This window comes from Girardinichthys multiradiatus, chromosome 3, assembly GCF_021462225.1.
Source record: "Girardinichthys multiradiatus isolate DD_20200921_A chromosome 3, DD_fGirMul_XY1, whole genome shotgun sequence".
NCBI classification, from domain to species: Eukaryota; Metazoa; Chordata; class Actinopteri; order Cyprinodontiformes; family Goodeidae; genus Girardinichthys; species Girardinichthys multiradiatus.
The window spans coordinates 30,246,639-30,265,322 of NC_061796.1; the positions used below are offsets into that span (position 1 = coordinate 30,246,639).

The 18,684-nt window shown below is 42.5% G+C and overlaps 1 protein-coding gene across 3 annotated transcripts in view; it reads left to right on the forward strand.

The window, feature by feature from the left end:
* Nucleotides 1-18,684, forward strand: part of cacng8b (calcium channel, voltage-dependent, gamma subunit 8b) — a 42,602-nt gene that overhangs the window by 16,934 nt on the left and 6,984 nt on the right. For 2 of the 3 annotated variants that reach the window (XM_047361866.1, XM_047361865.1), the window contains 3 exons: nt 5,275-5,582; nt 6,275-6,499; nt 14,892-14,975. In XM_047361866.1, the coding sequence (XP_047217822.1) occupies nt 6,277-6,499; nt 14,892-14,975 (307 nt within the window). In that variant the 5' untranslated portion in view covers nt 5,275-5,582; nt 6,275-6,276. The remainder of the gene's footprint in view (nt 1-5,274; nt 5,583-6,274; nt 6,500-14,891; nt 14,976-18,684) is intronic. The other variant, XM_047361867.1, reaches the window with a different exon arrangement.

Here is an 18,684-nt window from a genome sequence, read left to right on the forward strand (position 1 = left end):
GGAAGCAGCAGGCACGGAGACAACCAGACTCTGACACTACCTCCCCCTCAACGGCCGCCACCCGGCGGCCCCGATGGACCGGCCAGGGAAGCTCAGAAGTCCTGGATGAGAGTGTGGTCCAGAATGAATGAACCAGGAACTCAGGAGCGCTCCTCTGGGCCGTAACCTGCCCAGTGGATAAGGTACTGCCATCCCCTGCCTCTCCGACGGGTGGCCACGATCCGGCGAACCGAGAAGGCAGGATGGCCTTGGACATCCCAGGCGGGAGGAGGGGGCTCGGCCGGAGGGAAGAGCGTGCTAGATTGGATGGATTTAATCTGAGAGACATGAAAAATAGGGTGGATACGGATACTGGCAGGCATACAAAAGCGAACAGAGGCAGGATTGATGAGACTGAATAGTGTACGGGCTGATGAACCTGGGAGACAGTTTTTTGGGTAGGGACGTGAGTGGAACGTCCTGTGTGGACAATCAAACCAGCTGTCCCGGGCAGTAGGCAGGAGCAGGGATGCTTCGTCTGTCCGCATAGCGTTTGTTCTGGGCTGCGGTCTGATGGAGAGCCCTGGAGGCAGCGGACCAGATGCGCTTACTTCTCTGGATGTGCTGCTGGACTGACGTCACTGCGGTCTTCTTCCGATCGGATGGGAAAAGGGGTGGCTGATACCCCAGCGAGACCTCGAATGGAGAGAAACCAGTACCAGCCGACACGTGAGAGTTGTGTGAGTATTCGACCCAAGGGAGGTAGGTGCTCCATTCGGTGGGACTGAATGAGGTCACACAGCAGAGAGCAGCCTCTAGCTCCTGGTTGAGCATCTCTACCTGACCATTGGTCTGTGGGTGGTGACTGGACGTCAGCGAAACCTTAGCTCCCAGGGCGGTGCAGAACTCCTTCCAGACTTGGGCATTGAATTGGGGGCCATGGTCGGATAGAACATCTTGGGGAATACCATGGAGCCGGAACACATGCTTAACCAGGAGCTTGGCAGTCTGAAGGGCGGAGGGCAACTTCCTGAGAGGAACGAGATGGCATGCTTTAGAAAACCTGTCTATAATAGTCATAATTGTAGTCATACCCTGAGAGGTAGGGAGGCCGGTGACGAAATCCACAGCGATGTGGGACCAAGGTTGGTGAGGAATACTGAGTGGTTGTAGGAGACCCGCAGGTGGACGATTAGAAGTCTAATTACGGGCACAGACTAAACAGGCAGAGACGTAGTCCTTAACATCCTTGTGCAGCGTGGGCCACCAGAAGCATCTGGTAATCGAGGCGATGGTCCGACTGGCTCCTGGATGGATGGCAAACTTTGAAGTGTGAAACCAGGTTATAAGCCGGGACCGTACTGCGGCAGGGATGAACATGCGGTCAGGTGGCCCCGTTCCAGGTCAGCGAGGATAGCCTGTCACACACAGTCCTCAATCTCCCAGGTCACCCCCCCCTATGGTGCAGCAGGGTGGCAGTATGGGCGCAGCCAGCTTCTCTGAATCATCTGGATTGAATTGTCTGGACAGGGCATCGGGCTTGGTATTCTTGGTTCCAAGTCTATAAGAGATCAAAAAATTAAAGGGGGAAAAGAAATGTGACCAACGTGACTGACGGGGATTTAACCGCTTAGTGGCTTGGATGTAAGACAGGTTCTTGTGGTCTGTCCAAACTAGCACCGGCTGCTCGGCGCCCTCCAGCCATTGCCGCCACTCCTCCAAAGCCAGCTTGATGGCCAACAACTCCCTGTCTCCGACATCATAATTCCTCTCCGCCGCCGAAAGACGGCGAGACAAAAAGGCGCAAGGGTGAAGCTTCTTATCACAGCCATGGCGCTGAGACAGTACCGCACCTACTCCAGAGTCTGATGCATCAACCTCCAAAATGAACTGCTTGGCTGAATCCGGGTGGACGAGCACAAGAGCCCGTATGAACTTGCTCTTTAAAGTGGAGAAGACGGCCTCAGCCTCCAGGGTCCAGATAAAGGGAACCTTTGTGGACGTCAGAGGGCTGGCCGTGCAGCTGTAGTCCTAAATAAACCTCCTGTAGAAGTTGGCAAATCCTAAAAAGCATTGCAGTTGTTTCTGAGTGATAGGTGTAGGCCAGTCTTCCACAGCCCTGACCTTCTCTGGATCAACACGAACCTATCCACCCTCAAGGATGTAGCCCAAGAAGCTGATGGATGACTGATGAAACTCGCACTTCTCAGCTTTGACATATAGTTGGTTCTCCAACAGGTGTTGCAAGACCAGACGGACATGTCGGCGGTGTTCTCCAAGAGTCTTAGAATAGATCAGGATGTCATCTAAATAAACAAAAACAAACAAATTTAGGAAGTCCCGTAAAATGTCATTGACGAGGGCCTGAAAAATGGCAGGAGCATTGCATAGTCCAAAAGGCATGACAAGATACTCAAAATGTCCCAGCGGGGTCTTGAATGCTGTCTTCCACTCATCCCCCTGGCAGGTTCCAAACTAAATGATAGGCATTTCTAAGGTCTAGTTTTGAGAAGATAGTGGCCCCATGTACTGGTTCAAAAGCAGATGAAAGTAGCGGTAAAGGGTACTTGTTTCTAACAGTGATAGCATTTAGCCCCCTGTAATCTATACAAGGACGTAGGGAACCGTCCTTTTTGCCAACAAAGAAAAACCCCTCCCCGAGGGGAGACGAAGATGGCCGGATAATGCCTGCTGCAAGGGATTCGGCTATATAAATCTCCATTGCCTCTCTTTCTGGCCGTGAGATCTTATATAACCGGCTAGTAGGGAACGGAGCCCCCGGTAACAGGTCAATGGCGCAGTCATATGGACGGTGTGCAGGGAGAGAGAGGGGCCGTGATTTACTAAATACTGAATCTAAGTCATGGTATTCATCTGGCACTTGGGTAAGATCAGGTGGTTCGACCTCCTCTCCCTCCTTAAGGGTTCTAGGTGATACAGCTGACTGCAAACAGGACGACAAGCACTGAGTAGACCAGGATTCAATTCTTAATTCCCACCAGTTATGAGCCTGTAACCAGGGAAAACCCAGAACCAGTGAAGTCTGGGAAATGGGAAAAACAAAAAGTGAAATGTGTTCTCTGTGATTACCTGACAGAACTAATTCTAACGGCACGGTTCTGTGGGTTTTGCTACGAAGTGTTATACCATCTAGAGCCAGAACCTGACGTGGCATGGGCAGTAATTCAGTCTTAATCTGATTTTGTTTTACAGGATCCTGGTCTATTATACTCAACTCACACCCAGAATCTAAAAGAGCAGTTAAAGAGATTGTGTGTTGGTTTACTACTAGTGTGGCCGGCAGAGTAAAACATGGGGGGAAACTGGGCTTTTGGTCCACCGGATGCCCCACTGTAACCGGCGGACCTGCCCTTTTGGCCGAACCGGGCATCCGGTTGCTAAATGTTCAGGAGAACCACAATAAAAACACTGGCCGGCCTCTGTGTGTCACTGTCGCTCATCCTCCATAAGCCGCGCCCTTCCCAGCTGCATGGGTTTGGGTTCGGCCTGACTCTGAGACAGCCGAGACTGCGGGTGGGAAGAGGAGGCGAGGTGTACTCTAGTAAAGGTCCGCTCGGAGTGGATCCGTCTCTTCTCCCTCATCCTGATGTCTAACCTGACAGCCAGGGCAATGTACTCGTCGAAATCCTCAGGCTCATCTAATAAAGTGAGCTCATCCTTTAAAGTCTCATTTAAAGTTTGAAAAAATGCTGATTTCAATGCGCTGGAGTTCCAGCCTGAAGCTACGGCCAAAGTGCAAAAATCTATGATAAACTCTGTTGAGGGTCGGTTATGTTGTTTGAGTGCCCGCAGATGCTGAGCTACGCTTGACTGATCCATATCAATGTCAAATATTAGTTTAAAGTCTTTAATGAAGTCTGCATAGGTACAGCCAAACTGGTTTAAATCAGCAAACTTTGCCTCCGCCCACCGAAGTGCTCTACCGGTCAGTAAACCTAACACATAGGAAATCTTAACGTCATTGTGGGGAAAAGATTGAGGGGACCTATTGAACACCAGGGTGCACTGTGATAAAAAACCTCGACAACTCCCAACCTCTCCAGAGAACTTCTCAGGGCTGGGGGAAGTTACATCACGACTATGAGGGAGTTGCTGTGTTACTGGAGGACGGGCAGCGCCACCTGGAGGTGTGACGGGCCTGACAGTGAGAGAGTGCTGCATTAAGGCTGTCATCTGCTCTAGCTGTTGACTGACCTGTCTCTGTTGATCCAGGAGGGAGCGAAGGGTCGAACCATGAGCCTGGATTAAATGGTCGTGTTCGGAAACGGTTCTCCGGAGGGCCTCTGCTGGGTCCGGCTGGCCTGAGTGTTCTGTCATCGTTTTTAAGGCCGATTTGACCCACATGCAGAGAACACTCAAACAGAAACGTTTAAAGAATTTATTAACAATTTGTGAAATGTACAAGGAGCAAAGTTTCCAGGAAGGCCGTCTGACTGGAAGGGAAAACAACAAGGTGAGTTCAGATCGGGATACAGACTTACTAATTCTGTGGTTAGGCTTACTATTCGGGTGGGGCGATCCACCAGGGGGAAGATGGTTGCGAGTCTGGGACAGTGAGGTAGTGCTGATTCCATTGGGGCTTCTTGATGATCCAGGAGGAACTGTAGGAGGGTGGACTGGGTTCGCTTAACCAGACAGAGAGGTATCCAGGGTGGCCCGCTGCATCAAATGAATCCAGAGTCCAGACTGTGATCAGAGGTTTTCTTGAGATCTCCAACAAGGAGCAAGGCTGAGATGCCACAAAGGGCAAAATCACTCAGGCGCAGAAGTGCAGGTGAGCCGCCCTCATATAGTCCTCTGAAATGATGAGTCAATGAAGAACACCTGTCACACCTTCGGTCCTCCAGCTCTGTGACACCTAGAGGTGGAAAAAGGAAGCAGCAGGCACGGAGACAACCAGACTGACAATAAATTGCTTGTTGTCTTAAGATTTTGTCACGAAATTACATTTGTAAATATGCCCCCTGTTGGCTTTCATACACAGATATCTAATTTAAGAACAGTTCTTTTCAGATAAGAGGTATATTTGGAACATCTACCCATTAAAACTAAATTCAGAATAAATTACATGCAAAAAATATGGGTTCAATTTAAATAATTTCAATGCTTGATAGTAAATGGTTCACATTTTACATAAATAATGCCATAGTTTATTGGTAAATACATGATCTAATGGTACAATTATCAATGAATAATATATCAGTCTATAAATACCACTTTTAATATAAAGGAATTAGTAAAAATGTCATTATTCTGTTCTTTTTTGTTTTGCAGCAGCAGACAGAGAAGCAGTGACCATGGGTTTTCTGTTGCAAGTTTTCTGCTAACAGGACGGACATACTGGGGTAACTGTCCACCACCCCCACAAGCTTCACTTTCTCCAGCAAAGAAAGAAAAAGGAAAAAAGGGACTGGGGTAAAAGTGAGAGAGACAAAAAAGGAAAAACAAGCGCAAGAAGGAGAGAGGGGAGCAGGTGAAAACAGTCGATGGATGCTGTCCGGATCGAAGGGGCAGCAAGTTCTTCACTGACGAGGAAAAAAAAGATTTCAAAATTGAGTCGAAGGATAGAAACTCGCCGTCAGGTAGTGGTCCGTCCGCAACGTGCATGCTGCATTTTTTTCTGAAAGGATTTTATCTGCTTGAAATGGAACAATTTACTAGTAAAAGATGGTTCCGGTAAAATGGTCAGCAACTTTATAAAGCACACTTGCACAGGTCAGAAAGGCATGCAGTAACTGAGTTATGTAATGCTATCTCTGCAAGTGCATGCACAGAAGTTGGTTTGTTAAACCTACATCCCCCACACCACCGTTCTAATAATGATAAGTACAAGGTGATCACATGTGTAATCTGCTGTGCATGTTTTGTGCATTCATCTCCAGCTCTGTTGATTGTGATGTGGAGAACAGAGTCCTGGTCATGAATATGTAGCAGACTGAGCCTGGGAGGGTGTGTGATCTGCTCTGCTCCACATCAATTCAGTCTTGTTAAGCAGAGTCAGCAGAGTCATTAAACTCTCCTCCAAGGACGCATCATGAGGGCCACTCACCCGCCTCCCACACCTGCCTCCACCTCTTGTCGTTTCTCGTCTCATTGTCTCACTTCTCATATCAACCTCCTGCTTATCACCTTACCTGCTACTTTTCCAGCTTAACTGTACAGTGTCTATGACCGTAAATTCTCTCCTGCACAACAAATGCTTGTATGCTCCCTGGCTGCATCTTTTAATATGCACTCTTTCCGCCCTATCCCTCACTTTCCACTTGTACTAAAGGCATGGTGTGTGAGAAGGGGATCCAGATCCTTCTCACCAGCGTGGGGGCATTTGCTGCCTTCGGCCTGATGACGGTGGCCATAGGGACGGACTACTGGCTGTATTCCCGTGCCCTGATCTGCAACAGCACAGCCAACGTCACCCAGGACGATCCCCACAACAAGGACAAAAAAGACCCTGGGGCACTCACCCACTCGGGGCTGTGGAGAATATGCTGCCTGGAAGGTACAGAAAAAGTCTGGTATTCGAAGGTGGGATCTGATGTTAAGTACTGGTTGTTCAGCACATCTGTAATCAATGAAATGGGTGCACTGTTTCAAATTAGATTTTAATATTAAATCAAAGAGACTGGACAAAATGTTCTTTTCTTCTTCGACAAGCCTTCTGTCTAAATGCATAAAATCTGAATGTTTATTTGCAAACTTCTGAAACTAAATTAGTGTTGAAAACATAATTTTGTAGCTATTAATGTACAATGTAACAGAACTCCAGGGTTCACCAAATCTTACCAAAGACCTTTTATAGAGAATGGCTTTACAGGCAATCCTACAATCTGGCCTTTAGAAAAATTATAATGAGCTTCTATTGCTTTTAATGGTCATTTCTATGCAGTACCTAGTAGCTGCTTAAAACTGCTGTACACAAATCAAATATAAATGAACAAGAACGAATAAAATGAACGCTTTAATTCTAAATAAAGAAGATAAGTATTTATCTGCCATGAAACACTATCTGATCACTTCCAATTTTGTTCTGTTTCTGCTTCTTTGTTACACTTTTGTTTTTAGGGGACGATTGCTTTTTCACACAGGACCAGGTTGCTTTCAATTTATATATATATATATACACTGCTCAAAAAAATATAGGGAACACTTAAACAACACAATATAACTCCAAGTAAATCAAACTTCTGTGAAATCAAACTGTCCTCTTAGGAAGCAACACTGATTGACAATCAATTTCACAGCTGTTGTGCAAATGAAATAGACAACAGGGGGAAATCTTTGGCGATTAGCAAGACACTCAATAAAGGAGTGGTTCTGCAGGTGGGGACCACAGACCACTTCTCAGTACCGATGCTTTCTGGCTGATGTTTTGGTCACGTTTGAATGTTGGTGGTGCTTTCACACTCGTGGTAGCATGAGACGGACTCTACAACCCACACAAGTGGCTCAGGTAGTGCAGCTCATCCAGGATGGCACATCAATGCGAGCTGTGGCAAGAAGGTTTGCTGTGTCTGTCAGCGTATTGTCCAGAGCCTGGAGGCGCTACCAGGAGACAGGCCAGTACACCAGGAAACGTAGAGGAGGCCGTAGGAGGGCAACAACCCAGCAGCAGGACCGCTACCTCCACCTTTGTGCAAGGAGGAACAGGAGGAGCACTGCCAGAGCCCTGCAAAATGACCTCCAGCAGGCCACAAATGTGCATGTGTCTACACAAACGGTTGGAAACCGGCTCCATGAGGATGGTATGAGGGCCCAACGTCCACAAATGGGGGTTGTGTTCACAGCTCAACACCGTGCAGGACGCTTGGCATTTGCCAGAGAACACCAGGATTGGCAAATTCGCCACTGGCACCCTGTGCTCTTCACAGATAAAAGCAGGTTCACATTGAGCACATGTGACAGACGTGACAGAGTCTGGAGACACCGTGAAGAGCAATCTGCTGCCTGCAACATCCTTCAGCATGATCGGTTTGGCAGTAGGTTAGTAATGGTGTGGGGTGGCATTTCTTTGGAGGGCCTCACGACCCTCCATATGCTCGCCAGAGGTAGCCTGACTGCCATTAGGTACCAAGATGAGATCCTCAGACCCCTTGTGAGACCATATGCTGGTGCGGTTGGCCCTGGGTTCCTCCTAATGCAGGACATTGCTAGACCTCATGTGGCTGGGGTGTGTCAGCAGTTCCTGCAAGATGAAGACATTGAAGCTATGGACTGGCCCGCCTGTTCCCCAGACCTGAATCCAATTGAGTACATCTAGGACATCATGTCTCGCTCCATCCACCAACGTCACATTGCACCACAGACTGTCCAGGAGTTGGCGGTTGCTTTAGTCCAGGTCTGGGAGGAGATCCCTCAGGAGACCATCCGCCGTCTCATCAGGAGCATGCCCAGGCGTTGTAGGGAGGTCATACAGGCACATGGAGGCCACACACATTACTGAGCCTCATTTTGACTTGTTTTAAGGACATTACATCAAAGTTGGATCAGCCTGTAGTGTTTTTCCACTTTAGTTTTGTGTGTGACTCCAAATCCAGGCCTCCATTGGTTAATAAATTTGATTTCCATTGATGATTTTTGTGTGATTTTGTTGTCAGCACATTCAACTTTGTACAGAACAAAGTATTCAATGAGAATATTTAATTCATTCAGATCTAGAATGTGTTATTTGAGTGTTCCCTTTATTTTTTTGAGCAATGTATATATATATTTATAACAATGTGTGTGTATATATATAAGAGTGACAAAAACAGAATCCAGAAATCTGTGAAGAGAAAAGTACTTTTTCACTGCACTCTATGGGCAGTATTCTTTGATGTCTAATCTGCTTATTTATATTTTGGCCTATTTGATTTTGTTTCTAAACCCTAAAGCCACTTTCAGATCTTAGCTCATCATGCAACAATAAATCAGATTTTAAGTCTCTTATTGACAGAAGATAGTAGTTTTGAATCCAACAGAAAAATTCTAAGTATATCCCTAATAATGCTTTAAAGCACAGGCCCCTAACCTTTATCTGATTTTTACTAAACAAAAAAAAGTACATCAAAGTAAATGTTGTTGGTTGATACATTGAAAATAGTTGGAGTTCCTGGTTTTGACGTCTTTAATGAATAAGAAAAAGAACATTTTGATTGTTCAATATTTCACCCACCAGTCAGAGCCAATCAGGGTTAACCTGGTCAATTTGCAATCTCTTGCTACATGATTGGTGCATCTCTAATCTCCAAATCTTTGGGTAAGTACTAGAAATCTCACATTTCTTTGAGATGTAAATAATTTCATGTAGAAAAATATTTTTCAATTACTGTAGTTCCATCTCTTTGATTCTACTGTATTGTTGTTTCTGCAAAGTGGGATTAGGATTTAGAAAAAATTATTTTCACTTGAAGTCATAGAGGTATCTTAGAAGAGAGTCTTAATATAATGGCAAACAGTTCTCAGTTGTGTTTGTTACATGGTGCTAAAGTGACAAGAAAACAATTTTTTGCATAATTGCATTCTAATTACATGACACTGGAGCGTAACCTCTTCTCAAAATAATCCATTACTCATTGTCTTTGATTCAGGGTGCATTTATTTCAGTCTTGACCTGAAGCAAAAGCCTTCACTTACTCATCAATTTCGGATTTGCAAGAGGCAGTTGATACAAAAACTGGCATCAACCATCTCTCGATCTGCAGCTTGTTACAGCAGCACAAGCTGCTAATTCATTATACATTTGAGCGCCTGGCTGAAGCTCAACACTGAAGCCTGGGATGGAGTTAACAGTGAGGGCAGGGGTTGATCTTAGTGCCTTTCCTCGCATCCAGATTGAGGTGGAAGCCTTTCTGGTCCCATAAAAGTCTTTTGGCTCTCCTTTTAAATAATTCCTAACCCCTTCTGAGCTTGGTCACTGAACAAAGCTAATTTGTCCTCATTGCTAAGCTTCCTGATAGCAAAGCAGCCAATTAGAGATAAGCTCAAGCCCTTGCAGCTTTGCTGCAGTGCAACCCCCACCCTCTTCTTTCATTACCCCACTCTCCCAGTTTCTTCCTCCTCCATGCTTTGTCTCAATCTCTAAACATTACATTTAATCTTTCACTGATTTGCCTCCTGTTTCCCTCTTCATAATTTCCTCTGTCATTCAGTCCTTTCTCTCACATTGTGGTGCAGTAAAGCTGACAGTATTTTGGCATGGCTTGGAGGTCAAGTATCCTTGATGTCTGTGGAGTATTCAGCAGAGACAGATGCTCAGTGGTCGTGCAGTGATGCAGTGAGGTGTAGAATGTGGTGGAAATGCGGGACAGCCTAGCTTTAAGAGATTTTTGTCTGTGGGTGGGCAACAATAGTATGCTGTGGATGGAGACGTCTTGTTCTGCTCTCCCTTATTTGCAGGTTACTGATAAAGATGTGAACCACCACTGAGAATTACCTGATTTTTGTTCATATACTAATGTGTCTTATAAAAATAAAAAATAGGTGAAAAGTACATTTATTTTAGTAATTCATTTCAAAATGATTCATTTCACAGAGTGATAGATTTCAAACATTTAATTATGTTAATTTAGGTGATTAAGGCTTACAGCCAATGAAGACCTAACATTCAGTTTCTCATAATAGCAGGATAAAACACCAAAAATAAAATTATTCTTTTGTATAAAAACATTGGCTCTATGAAATGTATATTCATGTACTGTACAGTTTGTGCCGCCATTACTTGGTATTTCCATTAGTTACTGCATCAGTACAGTGTGGCATGGAGGCCATCGGCCTTTGGTTCTGCAGAGGTGTTCAGGAAGCCCAGGTTGCTTTAATTGCGACTTTCAGCACATCTCTATTGTCGGGTCTGGTTTCTTTCATCTTCTTCTTGACAATGCCCCCAAACCCTGGAATCCTTTCTAAATCCGGACCCAGAGAGCATTTTGTCTGGACGGCAAAGCATTTTTTCATTTACTATGTAGATATAGAAATTTAAACTTGCCAGCTGCCGTGTTGTAACACGCGCAATGGACAACTATGTGGGTCAGCGACATTCTGGTCCACACTCCAAGTCAGCTGGTGGTGGTAATGAACTACATCGCTGTATGCCAACCGCCAGAAAACGACAAAGAAGAAGAAGCTATGCGAGGTCATTGAACGCGGGTTGCTAATGCTTCTTTTCCACTGGCTCGTTTTAAGCGGCGTGGCTCAGCTCCACTCGGTCTCTCTCTATTTGGTACGGTACTAGTTATGTTTCCACTGGCCCACTGACGGCTGGAGCTGTGGCAGCTGAAGTTCGTCCTCCAGCCATCAGTGTAGTGTGCTGTACTGCTATTAACGTTACTGTTAATAGTTGCTAAGGTTCTAGCTTGGGAGCTCACGCTTGCTGACAGTACAATGACTTGGTGGTGCACAGATGAGTGAGTAAAAGAAGATGGCTTTGTCACAAATTCATAAAGTGGACTATGAAAATCACACATTTAAAGATCAATGGACAGAAGAGTTCGCTTTCCTTTAAAATTCCGTAGTGTGTAAGGCCAGTCTGCCTTATATGTTATAAATCAGTTGGACTAAAGAGGAAATCTAAAGAGACGTTATGAAACCAAACATAAAAACTTCAAACAAAGCTATCAGCCTGCGTCTGACAGTAGGGCAAGGAGAATAAGTGAACTGAGGGGAGAGTATGAGTGAGTTACATGGCTGCTATCACAGTCTCTTGCAGCAAAACAGCGAGCATACGAGTGTTCACTGTGAGTACAGTGGATGTAGTAAAACCCCGGAAAGCCTTTCACTGACTGGGAAAAGATTAAAGAGTGCATGGAAGCTGTGGCAGAAACACTTTAAGATGGAAAAGGACAACAATTTAAGGAAAAGGTTAATCAAATTGCCATGTCTTCCACAAGCACAACAAGGAGTGCAGAACTGTTATACCAAGATGTACAGACCCAGCTCGACCCAGCTGAGCCATTCAAAGCGTGTTTAATATTGGTTCTTAAATTGGATTGCACTTTTCTGTTCAGCAAATGATTTCATGGGCATATGAATAATTAATCAGTAGTTAAAAAAACAAAAACTCCAGTGTTAATTAAATGTTAAATAGAAATGTAAGAGAATATTTGTTTAGGTTAATATAAAATTTTCGGACCCAAAGGTTTTTGGATGACAGAGGTTGTGGACCTCTTGCTATTTTATTTGGGGACCCCTGCTCTATGGGGTTCAGGTCAGGTCAGTTTACTGGCCAATCAGCACATTGATACCATGATCATTATAGCAGGTACTGTTACTAGCATTGTGGGCAGGTGGCAAGTCCTGCTCAAAAATTAAATGAACATCTCCATAAAGCTTGTCAGCAGAAGGTAGTAAAGTATTAATTACTCTAAAATGTCCTGATAGACATCTGCACTGATTTCGAACTTGATAAAACACAGTGGACCAGCACCAGCAGATGGCATTACTCCCCAAATCATTGCAGACTGTGGAAATTTCACACTGAACCTCAATCAACTTGAATTTGTGCCTCTCCACCTCTCCTCCGGATTACTTCTAAATTAAATGCAAACTTTACTTTCAACTGAAAAGAGGACATTGGAAAGGTAAGAAACAGTCCAGTTCCTATTCTCCTCAGCCAAATTTAAGACACTTCTAACAATGTCTCTGGTTCAAGAGTGGCTCAACATAAGAAATGTGACATTTGTAGCCATGTAGCCCATGAATAACTCTGTGTGGGAGTATATTGAAGCTCTGAATCCAGCTGCAAAGCACACATTGTAAATATTACTCAAACTGTTGGGCCTTGCTTCACTATTCTCTTAAGGCTGTAGTTTTCCCTGTTGCTTTTGCACATTGTTCTACCACATATTTTCCTTCCACTCAACTATCCTTTAATATGCTTGTATACAGCATCTTTGTGGCTTCACATCCTTGTTGAAGGTGCCAGTGACTCTCTGCTGGACAACTGTTAAGTCAGCAGTCTTCTCCAAGATTACATAGGCCATGAGATAACATTTCTGTATAACAAAATATACTTTATGGGTCTAACATGATGTTCTAATATCCTTAAAGACTAGGATTATTACAACTAACAGAAAAAACACCCTTGATAAATTTATATTATATCTTCACAGATCTAACAGAATTATTATGAAATAATAATGCCTATTTTGGCAGCAATCCTTTCAGTGCTGGCTAGTTTCGATATATTTTCTTTAGTTTTTATTGTAGACAATGACAATAAAAATTAATGCTCTTTTCAGCTAATTTCAATAACAAGAATGGTTCATTTTCTTTTCCATAAAAATAAATTAAATCATGCCATAAATATTAGGACCAAAAAACTGACATATGACAAAAGAATATGAACTCATTGAGATCTCATGGAAAGTATTGGGTCCAGTTTTTATGTTTTTTTTTTAAAGAAGGTACATTTTTAAATACATTACCTTGTGAGATTCATCATTGATTGTGAAATGATCAAAATGCAAGCACATAAGCAGATAATAATGATGGAGAATTTTTACAAACAAAAAACAAAGAAGCTGAAAGAGCGTAACATCATAAAGCCAGCCAGGGACATAAACAGAAAAACTACAGACTAAGACCCTGTTTACAGTGATCCACTGTAAGTGGGATTGTTTTTCTGTTTCTGGTGGCACATTTATATGACAGCGTTTTAATTATGATCTTTGTGCACATGACTCTAGTTGAAAGTAGGCGATATGTTGTTGAGACTCAACAACATGCTCAAACACTTCCTGCTTAAAAAACAGGGTAGAAAATGACCACTTAGATTCAAAAGAGTCAGCAGCACTAACAATACTCTGCATTCCAACATTGTTATTGTTGATATCTTCTTCTTCTGTGTGTTTTAAGCTGGTCAGCATCCGTTATGCTGTGCACGTGCACATTAGTTTTTACTGATTGCAGTCATACTGGGCATGTGCCAGGAAGATGCTGTTTGTCCTGTCTACATGAAAACCAGGACCAGGATTTCATCGTGATGTTACACTCTGGAACCGGCTTTTAAATCATGTTGTTTTCAGAGAAACCGTACATTTTTGTCGTGTATACGAGCAGTAGAAATGCAACAAAACAGGTTTCGACAAAAAACATTGTGTAAACAGGATTGTGAATTATCAAAGGATCTGACAAAAGGCACAATAATAAGAGCTATTTACACTGAGATTAAGGAATAGGTAAGTGGATGCAGCTGAGAAATGACTGACACCTGGTGAAGTAATTAGAGACAAGACGTGTTATTGAGCATATCCGACGGTGACAGTGTTAAGGATAAAACTGAGTTGAAATTTAGAACAGAGTTAGGATACTAGGAATACTTTTCCAAGACCCTCTATGTCCAACTTATGATTGCCTTGAAGGTGTTAGGGCCGAATCCAAGAATGTGACCCAACTGACATCCCTCTCCTTTGTACCAACATCTGTTTTTTGGGGGTTTTTTTCAGACTAACCACTGGAAATAAAAGATCTATGAGAAAGAGAACATCTCATCTCAAACCTGTCCGTCTCCCTTTGTCTGTGTCTCTTCATTCCATGACTTTGTCTGTCTCACAATCCATCTATCAGCAACAGTTATGTCCTTGCATCATCCTGCATCTGTCTGTCTATCTACATGCAAGATGCGGGTAGTTATCTGTCTGGCTGTGTGTCTGCATACATGTAGTTATGAACCTGTGTATTTTCACCAACACCTTCTGCTTCAAGAAGCAGTTCCAATAACCCTTGTGAGTTCTTCAACATGTTGAGGTTTAATATTCAGTGAAGACTTGAGAAGAAAATATAAAAACTTAGATACCACTCTTTTTATGTGATTGAGCTTGTTCCTCAGGATTGCTGGTGTTTTCTGTTTTTAAAACAACAGTTATGAGTTTGGGCGTTTTGGTGACTCAGGTCAACCTTTTTCTTCTGTTATTTCCTAGGAGTGAAGAGAGGAGTGTGTTCTCAGATTAATCATTTCCCAGAGGATGCAGACTTTGACCATGATGGAGCAGAGTACGTCCTACGTAAGTCAATACTCATGTATCAGAAAGAGATTAGTAAATGTAAAAAAGAGTTTTACTGTTTTTAAACGATAACAAAATGATTATGCATCTTTAGTGTCATCTATTAGTAATTAGTACTCTTAGCCTGACTAGCATTACTTAAACAGCATTCTCTGTTTGTATTCCCAAGTGAATATGGCTCAAAACGATAAATAAGAGCAACTTTTAGGTATTCCATTTAGCCTTTCTGATAGTTTCTCCAAATCTTGCTCTCTCTTGGTCTCTCGCAATCAAATGAACCTTAGACATGCCTTGATATAGCCTACAAAATATAGTTTCCTTTCAAATTAGTTCTTGCTTCTATGTTTTTTCACACTGAAGAGTGTTGCTGTTATGGTGGATTTACTGATAGGAAAACACACACTGTAGCAAACACTGTTTGATCACCAGATAAGCCAGGTTGCCACAGATCTTTTGGGCATGTCGAACAACTCCAGCACATGAGAGATCCATAGCTCACATATGCCATGTAAACCGCAAATGTTCCCCACTGCTGCCAAAGCGATGCAACCACAACTCAGATATCCCTGCAATAACCCAATAACACCACTACTTAATCTAATGCTGCATTTTCTGTATGGTTGAAACTGAATGTGAAACTTAATTTAATTAAATTAATTAATTTAATTAATTTAATTAAACTTAATTAAATGTGGGGTGGATCAGAGATGGACAAGAAGCTGAGTACAAGAAGGTGGTGGACCGCTTTGTGGCATGGTGTGGAAACAATCATCTTATTTTGAACGTGACTAAAACAAAGGAGATGATTGTAGATTTTAAGAGAAACAGGAATAAGTCAAAAACTATTTCTATCATGGGAGAAGAAGTGGAGGTAGTGGAGGAGTATAAATACCTCAGTGTTCACCTGGACAACAGACTAGAGTGGAGATGCAACTGTGAAGCCATCTACAAGAAGGGACAGAGCAGACTGTACTTCTTGAGGAAGTTTAGGTCCTTTGGTGTTTGCAGCAAGATGCTGCATATCTTCTATAAGTCTGTTGTGGAAAGTGTGATCTCTTCTGCCATCATCTGCTGGGGAAGCAGCATCAGAACCAGGGACTTAAAAAAGCTCAACAAGCTGATAAAAAAGGCTGGTTCTGTTCTGGGGACTCCTCTGGAACCTCTGGAGATCATTGTGGAAAGAAGGATTTTTCATAAAATGAAGAACATTATGGAGAACCCTGAGCATCCTCTTCATGAGACTGTCCTACAACAACAGAGTGTCTTCAGTCATAGGCTTCTTCAGATCTGCTGTAAGACGGAGCGCTACAGGAGATCCTTCCTGCCCACAGCCATCAGCATCTACAACGGCTCTTTGAGGAAACCTTCATAATATGAGCTACAACAACATTTAATTTCCCTTTGGGATTAATAAAGTATTTTTGAATTGAATTGAATTGAATTGAATTAAGGCATCATTACTGTCTGATTATGTTGGCTCAAAATAATCTGACCACTTGGAGGCACTCAAAGACGAGTGAAATTTAATTTCCAGATGGTCTGTTTATCTTTTAATATAAAAAAATATGCCAATGCGATGATGACATCACAGAAAAGTAACATATCCAGTTATGACCAAACAAAACACAGGGAATTTCACCACTTTGGTCTTAGACTACATACCGTAGTAACTAAAGGAGCATATCAAAAGCGACACACATACTTTAAAAACGAGACAGGACTTGATGTTTCTGAAATTCCCCTTCATTCACTTATGCTTGGACCCATGTAACGTATTTTTCAATGTACCTCCATGCATTCCATGATAAGTAACAGTATGACAGCAGATTAGGTTACCGGTCGTGGCCAATCTATAAAATTGACTGCAGTCATTAGCTGGTTTTTCACTACGTCTCTAGTATCAGATATGGATGATGAGACAAATATGTTCAAAAAACAGTGAATAAAGTGGAAAAATTTGGGTTTGAATCACTTTTTCCTCAGAAGATAATGTCCCAAAGAAAAACACAAACAAACATATGACAGTGTGTAGAAAGGCAAGGGAGATGGGGTGCCCTAGTTCGTACTCAGTGCCCTGCAGTGATGTCTTTCTGCTCTGTGATATGCTGCATGTGAGCCTGTGCATGCATAAAGCCTGTGCTCTGTTTACAATGTTGCAGAGGCATTTTGTTGGCATTTAGGTGGCATTTTCTCTCCAGTGGCCTAGTTGTCCTAGATGAGAGAGGAGTGTTAATGTGTGTGTACTTATTTTTTGAAAATAAGTAGAGGTTGACACTTTAAAACTTCTCAGTAGCCAGTGAAAGGCTATTAATGGCAAATTTATGGAGGCATTTTTTTTTTCCGTTTGCATTTTTTTTTTATGTCCAGCATATAATGAGTGGTTGTTACTATTAATACATTTCCAAGTTTAGATTCTTCCATAATTTCTCTCTTAAAGTCCTATCTAAACAATTGAAGCTGTACAGGCTGTACAGACTACTGTTTTTACAGTATAATTATTTAAGATAAAAACTGTAAAAAAAAAAACTGTCTTTTTTGTAATTGGGGATGCTACCAAAATATTATTAGTTGAGTTGTTTTTTAGTAGAGAATGTAGATGAAAACACACAGAACTAAAACAGAAATTCCACATTATTGTTAAGCTAACAAGCTAGCATTAAATCTGCAATAGAGTTAGTTGCTGCAGGAACAAAAGCATTTTACATTCCCATTAACCAATAGTTATATATCTATACAATCCATTCTTAGCCATTACTGATGATTATTGAACTTATTATTATTGAAGTGTGTACATTATTTGGTGTTGCCAAAGTTGTTGATTTAATATTTATGATTAAAACATATCATGATTAAAGTTGCTCATTTAAATTTTTTTAATGGTGGTCAAGTTGAAACAAGCTAAATCAGCTTCCCAGTACTTGAGGAAAAATGTATATTTTTTCATATTCCATGTAAAGTTATAGTTCAAACTTTGCTCTTACTGTGCTGTGAAAAATGTACAGGTCCTTCTCAAAATATTAGCATATTGTGATAAAGTTAATTATTTTCCATAATGTAATGATGAAAATTTAACATTCATATATTTTAGTTTCATTGCACACTAACTGAAATATTTCAGATCTTTTATTGTCTTAATACGGATGATTTTGACATACAGCTCATGAAAACCCAAAATTCCTATCTCACAAAATTAGCATATTTCATCCGACCAATAAAAGAAAAGTGTTTTTAATACAAAAAACTTCAACCTTCAAATAATCATGTACAGTTATGCACTCAATACTTGGTCGGGAATCCTTTTGCAGAAATGACTGCTTCAATGCGGCGTGGCATGGAGGCAATCAGCCTGTGGCACTGCTGAGGTCTTATGGAGGCCCAGGATGCTTCGATAGCGGCCTTTAGCTCATCCAGAGTGTTGGGTCTTGAGTCTCTCAACGTTCTCTTCACAATATCCCACAGATTCTCTATGGGGTTCAGGTCAGGAGAGTTGGCAGGCCAATTGAGCACAGTGATACCATGGTCAGTAAACCATTTACCAGTTTTGGCACTGTGAGCAGGTGCCAGGTTGTGCTGAAAAATGAAATCTTCATCTCCATAAAGCTTTTCAGCAGATGGAAGCATGAATTGCTCCAAAATCTCCTGATAGCTAGCCGCATTGACCCTGCCCTTGATAAAACACAGTGGACCAACACCAGCAGCTGACACGGCA